Source organism: Hylobates moloch, unplaced genomic scaffold, assembly GCF_009828535.3.
Source record: "Hylobates moloch isolate HMO894 unplaced genomic scaffold, HMol_V3 SCAFFOLD_6, whole genome shotgun sequence".
Classification (NCBI taxonomy): domain Eukaryota; kingdom Metazoa; phylum Chordata; class Mammalia; order Primates; family Hylobatidae; genus Hylobates; species Hylobates moloch.
Window position 1 is genome coordinate 114,700,837 of NW_026652281.1, and position 12,556 is coordinate 114,713,392.

Genomic DNA, 12,556 nt, shown 5'->3' on the forward strand with positions numbered 1-12,556 from the left:
GTGATGGGTACACTAGAAGCCCAAACCCGACCATTATGCAATATATCCATGTAACAAACCTGCACATGTACCCTCTGAATCTAAAATAAAACAAAAAAAATTTAAAGACCCACTTGTGAGCAAATCAGACACAGCCAGCACCCTGAGGTTCTCCCATACCTGCGCCACTGCGGCGGGTGCTCATGTCCGCCACGTATATCCATTCATTGGTCGCTGGGTTGTACTGCTCCACAGTGCTCAGACACTGGCGGGAAGCTCCATCATAACCCCCAACAGCATACAGCTTCCCTGCAACAGACAAAGTGGCTGAGTGTGGTGCCAGGGATACTGGCATGAAACCAGAGCTCAGCTGAAACCCTGTTTGCAACCAACTGGGGCACCCTTACCTCAGAATTCTGTTCCCTCTTTCTCCAGGGGACCACCAACTTACTCCTCAACCAAGCAAAGCATCCTTCACATTTCTTCACACATTCTACTTGCTCTTAAGCCATGAGCTCCTTAGAAGCAAACACTGAACCTCTTTCTAAATAAGTACCCCCAAATACCCAGCACAAAGCTATGGCCTGGCACCACTGGGGCTCAATATAATCTTGCTGATGAATTAGGTTAAATTTTCTCTAGAACAAGACACCAGCGCCAGATAGATGGAAAGCTAGAAGGCCCCCAGCTATAGGCAGGCAGACCACCTTTCTGGCTAAAGGCTTGACATAGCAGATGAAGTAAATATGGAAAAATATTATTCAATGAGAACCCAAAACCTGTCTTAGCCATTGTCTCTACCCCTTCCACAACCCTGGCAGGCAGAGTGTGTGAATGGAGGGTTCTCTGTACATTGTGGGCCAGGGTGGCTGGAATTTTTCTGCAGACTACCCTGTGATCTCTTGAGCCATGCACAAGAGCCCTGAGGTGCTGCCATCTACTTTTAAATTAAAATACCATTAAGCTGCTACCCAAGAGCATCATTTCTGCCTGGGACTGGGGGCTGAGGGCTGAGAGTGAGGTTGGACACAGGAGGAAAAATTTGGCATCTGAGCTATCCCAAAGCAGAAATTCAAACATTTTGGGTTTAAAATTTAGTCTTAAAATGCAATGGGATGGTATCTTCTGTGGGAACAGGGGGAGGAGTCACAGTAGCTGTAGACTAAATAAATATCACCAAATGCAAATCTATTTAACAGGATTACTTACTCAGTAGATTTTTTGGTCATATGTGCTTTCTTGATGGACAGACACCAAGAATACTACTAGTATTTGAAAATCTGCAATTATTTTAAGTTAGAAAGTTTGTCAGGCTCAAACCTATATACTCTGCTACCAGAACTACTGCTGTACTGTCAAATATAAAAATGTTTTTCTTCTATCATCATCGAGCCTGGCTTTGTTTCCTGCCCCAGGGTCCTCTCAATTGACCCATCTAAAAGAAAGAAACACATCCTCCTCAGTTCTGCACTCACCAAAGTCAAAATTTTTTAAAAACCTGACTAAGCAGCTCTTCCAGGGTCCAGGCTACTTGTATGGTGTGTGCTGGTTCAGATGCGAAATCTCGATAGCACACTCTCCGCTCTCTTGGGAGCTTCTGTCTACACTCCAATCCACATAGTCTTTTCCTAAATAGGTATTCTTCGAGGCAGCCAGTAGCAAATTATTGTGATTTCCTCCATTTTTTTTTCAGTGTCATTCAAACTGTATCGCCATGGTAATGAGATGATGAGAGGCAGGAGAGGAAGCCAGACAGTGTGGCGAGCTGTCTCTTCAAGGCCACGGTGAAGCAGACAGAGTCCACTTAAGTTCCTCCCTCAACATTCTCACAACAGCTGTAAATTGAACTCTGCTGCCCCAGGGTGTCCACAGCTGAAAGAGCTTCAGATTCAGGAGGGGCAGAAGAAACAAATTCCCAGCCTGTCTTCCACGTCAACAGGGCGTGCTACAAGACAGCACTTCTTCCACATACAGAACATGCTCACAAAAGCGTTTGTCAAGGGGAGTATTTTAAATTACCACCATTATGGCACCTCTTCTAACCCCCATCAACCATTCCATCTGCATCAGCTGAAAAAATATGCACTCAAGGTTCCTCCTTGAGTCTATTAACAGGGATTTGCTATTTTTAACCCCTACTCTATTGTTTGATATTCCTGGCTAAGGAACAAGAGAAGAAATGAGAAGGTGGCTAGACAAAGCACTTACACTTGGCAGACAAATCAATTTCTCTTCCACCAAGAGAATGAAATTGCAAGATACAATTTACCTTGGTAGGAGGACAAAATCCTTGCCCTCACAAAGATGACTTATTTAGTATGTTAGAATAGTACACCTTTAAATGAAAACTTAAATTACACAATACCAGTGCAGACTGAGAAATACAGTGTGAGAAAAGAATCTTTCTATTAATGTCTAACTCACTGGATGTTACACTCACCCCAGGGCACATTTGTGTTTGCATGTGTATTTTTGAGTGTGTACATGACAGATGGAATGTCTGCACACATGTCTGAATGAACAGATATTCCATCTAAATTCCCACATTACTACAGGTTGATGAATCAGTGTTGTCCTGCAAATGACAACATTTTAGTTCAAGTAATATTCTATGCTTTGGTACACTGAATTCACACATATTTACAGAACTCCTACCTACTGGCATTTGTCAGCATTCTGAAGGAGCATAGCACAGTGGAACAAATACCGGCTTAAGAGTCAGAAGACCTCGGTTCAAGGACAGGCTGTGTTATTTACTGTCATCGGAATGTGGGACATCTGGAGGATGAAGAAAATCTGAGTCCTGCCTATCCCCTTCACAAGGGTTTTGCAAACAAAACAAGAGACTAGAAATGAGAGTTTTTTTTACAAACAAAAGTGTACCATCTGACGAGGCCCTAGACCTTACCACTCCCTCCTACCTTACCCTACACAGCTTTCCTGACTAGAACTGGACTCGATCACCAGCCTGCCCTGCAGAGAGTCATCAGACCTAAGAAGAGGTACCTACCTCACTCACAGTTCTATTAATGTTCAACATATGAATATGAGGACAAAATTAATTAAGCACATTTAACTCTCACTCCACTACATTATCCTCCTGCGTTATATGCCGACTATGGATTCCCTACTCCCTTCCCGTCCCCAACTTCTAGCAGAGCTATTGACACGGGGCCAAACCACAGGCCGGCATTTCCCCTCTAGGCTCCTGCTACTCCCCCAGCCCAGCTCCAACACTTAGCAGCCTTGGGCCAGGAGCTCCACCACCTCTCTGAGTCTCAACTTTCCTCATCCGCTAAATCAGGATAATAGTACCTAACCCAGAGGAGTGATCTCAGGAAAAAAAACACGGTAGAGGAAGCACCAAGCATGATGCTGGACCCAGGACAAGGCCCGTGGGCCGGGTAGGCCTGGTCACTGGCCACTGCCGCCTCCTTACCCTCCACAACGCCCACACCCACACTGCTCCGCCGCGTGTTCATCGGGGCCACAAAGAACCACTCGTTGGTCTTGTAGCTGTAGGCTTCCACCGATGCTAGGCCTGGGAGACAAGAGACTCATGAGACTTCCGTGGCACCAGGCCTCACCCTGCTGTGTGAGAAGCAGTGAGGATGGGGGAGGAGTCCAAATGCAGGGGCTGGAAACCTAAATGTATGGCTCAGTGCCACCTCTGCATCACCATGAGGCCTGTGGCAACTCCCTGAAACACATCTGCAGTGTCTACCTGAGGGGACTATTAAGACTTGACTCACAGAGTGGACTGTGAAAGGACAAGGGATGTGTCTGAAATGCATGGCAAACGTAGGTCATAAAAACCGCAGAGTGGGATACTTTGATTCCAAGTAGTCACCTGAGGTAGCCTCACTGAACACCTATTCCAGTCCCCTTTCCCCCAGCTTCCTCTATCTTAGCAGTGGAAAGCTAAACACTTGCTTTCCAAGACTTCCTCGCAGCTAGGGGTGACCAAGTCAATGAGACCTAAGCAGAAGTCTATGGGGATTTCAGAAACAGCCTTTGCTTTTCTGATATAGATACCATTCCCCTTTTTGATTCTTGCTACCTGGAACACAAATGTGTTGGCTGGAGGTATAATAGCCATCTCATGATCATGAGAAAAAGGCCAAGAGAATCTTAAAGAATGTGGCCTCAATGTCCATGAGTTACTGGATCAACTCAGCAACTGCTAACCTCTAGGCTTCTTGTTTCATGAGTAAAGCAAAATCCCTCATGTTTTAAGACAGAGTTTAATCAGGTTCTCTACTTATAGCGAAAAGTAATTCCCAAAAGAAACAATGCACCACTACCCTTTCGTTCTCTTCGTTCCACTCACTAAAGGCAGCCTCCAGAGGGGCTAAAGATCCTGGAATTATATAAGTGAGGCAAAGAGAAGGCTGAGAAAGGTCCCCAAATTGTGAAGACATAAATAAAAATTCAGCAAAGCAAAAAATACTGCTTTTTACCTCCCTGGGGGCCACAGAATATCATATTAGTTTAATAGAGCTACTGTCTGCGGAGACATCTACCTGGCAGTATGAGCAGAGATGAGATCACCTCTCTGAGTTTATGTCAACTAATGGTTTTGGGTTGAAATTTTGAAGCTAGATAGAGTCCAGAGGCAAGGAGGCTCGCCTATGGTGAAAAAGCCTGGCAAAGCTTCAGTAGGGTAGTAGAAAGGGCAACAGAAAAAATGGGCAGCCTGGCCCACTGCATGACCTGAGCCAAGTCTCTTCCAAGTGCTGAACTCAGCTCCCTCATCTGTCTAGCAAAGGGTTCAAACTGGAGGCCTGGGGCACCCCCTAGCTAAGCATGCTCTCCTTCTAAGTCTCATCTTCTGAGTAAATAGGTTCCCAGACACTGGAAAGTAGGAAAGGGACTCTTCTGAGTCCTAGAAAGCCTAGTACATGGGCAGTTACATATTCTGTCTGGAAGAAGGCCTGGCTCTTCCCCCGAAAGCTGGACGAGGAAGAAGAGTGGGTATGTCCCTGGGGCAGTAGCTACAAATGGACAGAAAGTTGGTCCAGAACTGGCTGAATAAAACAGGGTTGCATGGAGAATGTGTCCCAGGCTAGCAGGGGTTGGGAACACACCCTGAACCTACCAGTACTGCCATCAAAGCCTCCCACCGCGTAGAGCAAGTCATTGAGCACCGCTGCGCCCAGTGTGCTCCGGCGCTCCTGCATGCTGGCAATGGACGTCCACTGGTCCTTCACGCCGTCATACACATCCACTGTCCGCACCCGCAGTGAGCCATTAAACCCTCCCACGGCATACACGTGGCCAGCCATGAACACCACACCTGAGGCACAGGAAACCGAGATATCAAGGTCAGGTCAGGCGCATGACTGCTCATGTTGATGAATGACAATGGAGGAGCAAGACAGACACAGGAAAAGCCACCACCGAAGATACTTCAGGTATTTGGCAGTTATTATGGGATTCACTGGATTTCTTTCCTACTTGCTTTTCTAATTTTGTCTGATTCAAGTAAGTATTTGAATCAGCTTTAACTCCCCAAGCTCATAAGAAATGACCACAAAAGAGCCAAAAACTGTGCAAGTGGCCGGGCGTGGTAGCTCACGCCTGTAATTCCAGTACTTTGGGAAGCCAAGGCGGGTGGATCACCTGAGGTCAGGAGTTCAAGACCAGCCTGGCCAAAATGGTGAAACCCGTCTCTACTAAAAATGCAAAAATTAGCCGGGCATGGTGGTGCATGCCTGTAATCCCAGCTACTTGGAAGGCTGAGGTGAGAGAATCACTTGAACCCAGGAGGTGGAGGTTACAGTGAGCTGAGATCATGACACTGCACTCCAACCTGGGTGACAGAGAAAGACTCTGTCTTAAAACAACAACAACCAAAAAAAAAAAAAAACTGTGCAGGAAGGAAAAGAATGGGAGCCTGAAATGCACAGATGCTTGAGGAAACAAGGAGTAGCTCACGACTTCTGGCACGGAGTGGGGACCAGCAGGGGAAAAACAGCTTGCAGAACTGGGAGGCTGCTCACCTGCTCTGCATCTTCTGGAGGGAAGCTCAGCAATCTGATCCCACCGGTCCTCCTCGAAATCATAGCACTCCACACTTCGGATTGCCTTGGGTGCCTGGCCGCCAACCACAATCATGACCTCCAGAGAGACAAGTGGACATTAGCGGGGTCACCCCAAAATCTGGATTTATGGTATCCCTGGCACTTCCACATGGCTTATCGCCCAGGGTGTGTGGATGACCTGAGATGCCAGTTTACAGAGCTACATACATGGGGATGTTGTTCCTGGTCACCAACAGGTATGAGTATTCAAGAAAAGTCTAACAAGCATCTTCCCACAGAAACACAATCATAAGTTCTGTTTCCCAAATGCCCCACTCGGGGCTATCTTGTGGGTACGTGAAGCCGCGTAGGGCATCATCTGTAATCTCAGTGCCCTCAAGATTGGGAATGGGGGGTGCTAAATCTTATATCAAAACAAACTTGAATATACTTTGAAAAAGAGTGCAGAATTTGGATGTATTTTTTAAAGTATTATTGAAAAGTATTTCTGAATGCCTAGAATGTAGGGTGCACTTACGCACTGCAGTATAGAAAAAAATTGTGAAAAACTCCTGTGAGGTGTTTATAACAAAAGTTATTAAACTGATGATGTTCTGAAAACTAGTGCTAGCGGTCCTATTTCCACAAGTAAGGTAGTAGCTACCACTGCTAGGCACCATGTGAAATGTGTTGTCATTTACTTGTCACCACACCTGTGAGGTAGATATCATCATCCACATTGACAGATAGGAAAGTAAAGCTCAGAGAACACATGTAAGTGGCCCAAGGTCACACAGCTAAGAGTGTAGGCAGAGACTGAAACCCAAGTCTACCTGACAGACGGTGAGGCCAGCCACCCCGCAAACTCCTGCTCTAGAGACAGGATCCAAGCAAACACAGATTGCTGCATCTATGTTTGTCAAAACACAGGTCACGTTCCATTAGTAGGTCATGAAATCAATTTAATGGATTATGACCAGCATATATATTTTTAAAAGCACAGAAAATATGATAATAAGAATATTATTTCATGAAATAGTTGTTTTGGTTATACACACTTACATGTGTCTTCTGGATAGCAATTTAAATGCATTTTGTATTGCAAGGGCATGGTCAAACACAATGAAAACTACTGCTCTGGTTAGGTTAATAGAACTGCAGTACTCAACTGTGGTATCACTGCTGTGACTTTGGTCACATGTTATTAATAAATAAAAATTAAAGTACCAGTTACCTATAGTTTACATATTTTAATAAACGTGTGCAAATTCATAGCTGTCCCCACAATGATGTCACTCTCAGTGGCATTCCAATATGCTTTCTTGAGTGGAAGAAAGGGTGGAAGTCACAACCAGCAAATTCATTTGATCATTACCTGTAGCTTGTCTTATTTACCCAGTGGTTCTCAAACTTAAGCATACATCAGAATCACCTAGAGGACTTGTGAAAACACAAGCTGCTGGGCCCTATCCCCAGAGTGTGATTCAGTGGATCTGGAGTGGAGCCCAGAGGCTGCCTTTCTAACAAGTTCCCAGGTGCTGCTGCTGCTGCCACTCTAGGGTTCATACTTTGAGAACCACCTTTTTAATCCATGCTCTGTATGGATTTCCTGATGATATGCCATGAACAACTTTTGCCATTATGAATTATCATAGTGCTTTTTACTTCCCCATGATGTATTTTTGGGGAGAGAAGTGCCCATCAAAATCTGTGTGAACTCGCAAGGGCACATCCCTCAAGTGAACACTTCCCACCATATGGGAGGCAAAACCAGAGCTCACCACCATTACTATAGATCAATCATTTATTCCCCAATATTCCAGAAAAGGCTCACCCACTGCCATGTGGGTGGTCACTGGTCAGCAGACTTAGTCCATAGCTGGCTGTCACCAAAAGTGGGTGACCAGTGTTCAAAAATTCAGAAATCAGTTCTGACTTCTAAAGCATTCCAAAGCAACCCAGGACACAAAACCCAGCCTTGAGCTGCTGCTGCTGCTGCTTCCAGACAGAAACTTGACACTGCCCTGTGTCAAGAGTAGCCTTTTTCAGAGTAAAGATGAATTCTACATTACTTCCCATCTGTAATTCTTTGCTTAGACAGGCATCCATGAACAGTTCAAGGGGGATGTTAATGAACACAGCCCCTTGGCAAACTCCAGACAATGCCTAACCTACTCTTCAAGGGCAGAATGACGTGTTCGTAAATATGCCCAGAACTTGCATTGTCTTTCTGGTTTTGAGTTGGTAAAGCTAAACTGAAGGAAAATACTGCAAGGATTTTCTTTGAAATCTGATTTCTGAAGCTGAGTGAGAATAAATGCAGTTTTAAGTTTTCTTTCTGCAAGGACTTCAGGCACCCACACCCTCCCACATGCTATTCCCTGACTCGAAATCTTCTTCCCATCTCTGAGCACTCTGCCTTAACATCTGCTTATCTTTCAGGTCTCAGTTTACATGTTATTTCCTACAAATGGACTTCCCTGGCCTCCAAGTCAGAACTACACATCCATCCTCTGAGATTTCACCTGCCCTGTGTGTTCTGCATTATGCTGGACCATCGGTGACTTGTCTTTTGCACCTCAAGACAGTGAGCCCTGCCCGGGCAGAAAATGTATCTGCCTCGGTCACCAAGATAACTCCATATACTTATGTTGCCAGGTAAAAGTGAGGGCTCAAGTGTTTATTTGGAATAAAGAATACATGAATAAAAAGTAAATAGCACATGCAAGGAGTTAAACAAATAATACAGAGTTTTTAAAAATGAAAAAAGAAACTAAACTAGAACGTCATTTTCTTTAGTTAAAATATGTTGGAACACCAGATTAAAATTCTGGAGACAGTGAGGAAAAAGCAAGGAAAATAAAAAGAGAAAGTGAGAGCTTTTCCCATCTTTTGACTCGACCACCAAAAGAAAGTTTGCTTATACTTGGCATAAGCTATCCAGCTTCTTTTGTAAATTAAAAAAAAAAAAAGGCAAAGTTTTCAGGAACCCTCACCATGCCCCAGAAACTATCTCCCACCAGGGAAGTAGAGGGTACATTCATATTGGAGAAAATCTACCACTCATCTCTGAGAATTTTCACAGAAATAGTATTACAGAAATGCTAATTTTTTAATGTTAAAGTAAAGCCTGAGTAGAAATACAAAAATGATACATGACAGCTAGGTGCAGTGGCTCACGCCTGTAATCCCAGTACTTTAGGTGGCAGAGGCGGGTGGATCTCTTGAGTCCAGAAGCTCAAGACCAGCCTGGGCAACATGGTGAAACCCCGTCTCTACAAAAAACACAAAAAAAACTAGCTGGGTGTAGTGGTGCATGCCTGTAGTCCCAGCTACTTGGAAGGCTGAGGTGGCAGAATCACCTGAGCCCAGGAATTTGAGGCTGCAGTGAGTTGTGATTGCAACGCCACTGCACTCCAGTCTGGGCAACAGAGTGAGACCCTGTCTCAAAAAAAAAAAAAAAAAAAGAATACAAGATAAGGTTTTCAAAACAAACTTGGCTTTGAGCTCATAAAACCACTGGTAAGAGATAACTTTAAACATACAAAACTTGTACAACTATCTGGGAAAAGGAATTATGAGGTTTTGTGGGATAGGACCATCAGTTTCAGAGGTAGCTCAAGGCAGCAGGAAGAGCAGGTATACATATGCTTCTCTCATAGGCATAGGAAACTCAATTTGTTTTATTTTTAGTTGGCACATAATAGGTACACATATTTTTGGGGTACAGTGTGATGTTTGGATACATGCATACATTGGGTGATGATCAAATCAGGGTAATCAGCATACCTACCATCTCAAACACTTATTATTTCTTTGTGGTAAGAACATTCAAAACCCTCTCTTCTAGCTATTTTGAAATATACAATACATTATTGTTAACTATAGTCACCCTACTGTGTAATAGAACTCCAGAAGGTATTCCTCCTATCTAACAGTAACATAGTATCCATTGATCAGCCCAATCTCCCCTCCCTCCTCCCTTCCCCAGCCTCTGATAACCACTATTCTGCTCTCTACTTCTACGAGTTTCTCTGTTTTATATTTCATATATAAGTGAAATCACGTGGTGTTTGTCTTTCTATACCTGGGTTATTTCACTTAACATAATGTCCTCCAGGTTCATCCACATTGTCACAAATGACAGGATTTCACCTTTTTATTTATTTAACTTTTTAGACAGAGTCTCGCTCTGTCACCAAGGCTGAAGTGCAATGGCACAATCTTGGTTCACTGCAACCTCCACCTCTCGGGTTCAAGCAATTCTCCTGCCTCAGCCTCCCAAGTAGCTGAGATTACAGGTGCCCACCACCACACCTGGCTAATTTTTTGCATTTTTAGTAAAGATGGGGTTTCACCATGTTGGCCAGGCTGGTCTCGAACTCCTGACCTAAGGTGATCCACTCGCCTCAGCCTCCCAAAGTGCTGGGATTACAAGCATGAGCCACTGTGCCCGGCCTTTTTATAGTTGAATAGTATATATACCTCATTTTAAAATCCATTCATCTGTTGATAGGCACTTAGGTTGATGCTGTTTTTTGGCTATTGTGAATACTGCTGAAATAAACATGAGAGTACAGATATCTCTTCGACATGCTGATTTAATTTCCTTTGGATGCATACCCAGTATGGGATTGCAGGGTCACATGGTAGTTCTATTTTTAATTTTTCCTGGACACATACAACCAACCAATATAGAATCATGAAGAAACAGAAAACCCAAACAGACCAATAACAAGCAACAAGATTGAATCACTAATAAAAAGTCTGCTATCAAAGAAAAGCCCAGAACCTGATAGTTTCACTGCTGAATTATATCAAACATTTAAAGAAGAACTAATACCAGTTATTCTCAAACTATTCTAAAATACTGAAAGGGAGGGAATAGTTCCAAATTTATTCTTTGAAGCCAGCACTACTCTAATACCAAACTAGACAAGGGCATGACAAAAAAGAAAACTATAGACCAATATCCATGATGAACACAGATGCAAAAATCCACAACAAAATACTAGCAAATGAAATTCAACAGCACATTGAAAAGATCATTTACCGTGATCAAATGGATTCATCCTACGGATGCAAGAATGGTTCAACATAACACAAATCAATAAAAATGATACATCACATTAACAGAATCAAAGACAAAAACCACATAATCATTCCAATAGATGCAGAAAAAGCATTTGATAAAACTCAACATCACTTCATAATAAAAACTCTCAACAAATTAGAAATAGGAGGAATGTAACTCAACATAATAGAGGCCATATATGACAAACCCACAGCTAACATCATACTAGAAAGGGGAAAGTTGAAAGCTTTTCCTCTAAGAATTGGAACAAGACAAGGATGCCCACTTTCTCCACTTTTATCCAACATAGTATTGGAAGTCCTAGCCAGAGCAATCAGGCAAGAGAAAGAAATGAAGTACATTCAAATTGAAAGGAGAAAGTCAAACTGTACTTGCTTGCAGAGAATATGATCTTATATATTAAAAAGCCTAAAGACGCCACCAAAAAACTATTAGAATGAATAAATGAATTTGGCAAAGTGGCAGGATACAAAATCAACATACAAAAGTTAGTGGTGTTCCTATACACTAATAGTGAACTATCTGAAAAAGAAATAAAGAAAAAAAACTCATTAACAATAGCTACAAAAAAAATAAAATAACTAGGAATAAATTTAACCATGGAGGTAAAAGAGCTCTACAATGAAAACTATAAAACACTGATGAAAGAAATTGAAGAGGACACAAATAAATGGAAAGATATCCCATGATCATGGATTGAAATAATTAATAATGTTAAAATGCTCATACTACCTAAAGCAATCTACAGATTCAATGTAATCCCTATCAAACTACCAACGACATTCTCCACAAAAATAGGAAAAAAAAATTCTAAAACTCATATGGGACCACAAAGGATCCTGAATAGCTAAACAATCCAGAGCAAAAGGAACAAAGCTGGGGGCATCATGCTACCTGACTTCAAAATATACAGCAAAGCTAGAGTAACTAAAACGGCATGGTACTGGCATAAAAACAGACACATAGACCAATGGAATAAATTAGAGAACCTAGAAATAAATCCACACATTTACAGCCAAGTGATTTTCGACGAATATGCCAAAAGCACACATTTGACAAGGTGTTAATGCCCAGAATATATAAGGAACTCAAAACAACTAAATAACAGAAAAACAGATAATCTGATTCAAAAATGGGCAAAAAGATCTAAATAGATATTTCTCTAAAAAAGATATATGAATGACCAACAAGCATATGAAAAAAAATGCTCAACATCACTATTCATCTGGGAAATGCAAATGAAAACCACAATGAGATATCACCTCACTCCAATTAGAAGGTCTACTGTAGAAAAGACAAAAGATAACTGCTGGCAAGGATGTGGAGAAAGAGGAACTCTTACACCCTGCTGGGGGGAATGTAAATTAGTACAGCCCAGTAGGGTCAAAAGAAATCCAATTTTTATGGTAGGTATTGCAAGAAGCCATCATACATGGAGCACTACACCCACTATTGTGTT

General features: G+C 42.6%; 1 protein-coding gene across 8 annotated transcripts in view; it reads right to left on the reverse strand.

Annotated features, from left to right (window-relative positions):
* The window catches only part of KLHL3 (kelch like family member 3), a 275,618-nt gene that overhangs the window by 19,457 nt on the left and 243,605 nt on the right, over positions 1 to 12,556 (reverse strand). For 7 of the 8 annotated variants that reach the window (XR_009214256.1, XM_058441229.1, XM_058441228.1 and 4 more), the window contains 4 exons: positions 5,982 to 6,099; positions 5,078 to 5,275; positions 3,419 to 3,520; positions 160 to 288 (listed from right to left, as the gene is read on the reverse strand). Coding sequence is in view for 7 of the 8 variants with exons in the window: in XM_058441229.1 (XP_058297212.1) it covers positions 160 to 288; positions 3,419 to 3,520; positions 5,078 to 5,275; positions 5,982 to 6,099 (547 nt within the window). In the remaining variant the exon portion in view is untranslated. The remainder of the gene's footprint in view (positions 1 to 159; positions 289 to 3,418; positions 3,521 to 5,077; positions 5,276 to 5,981; positions 6,100 to 12,556) is intronic. The other variant, XM_032157975.2, reaches the window with a different exon arrangement.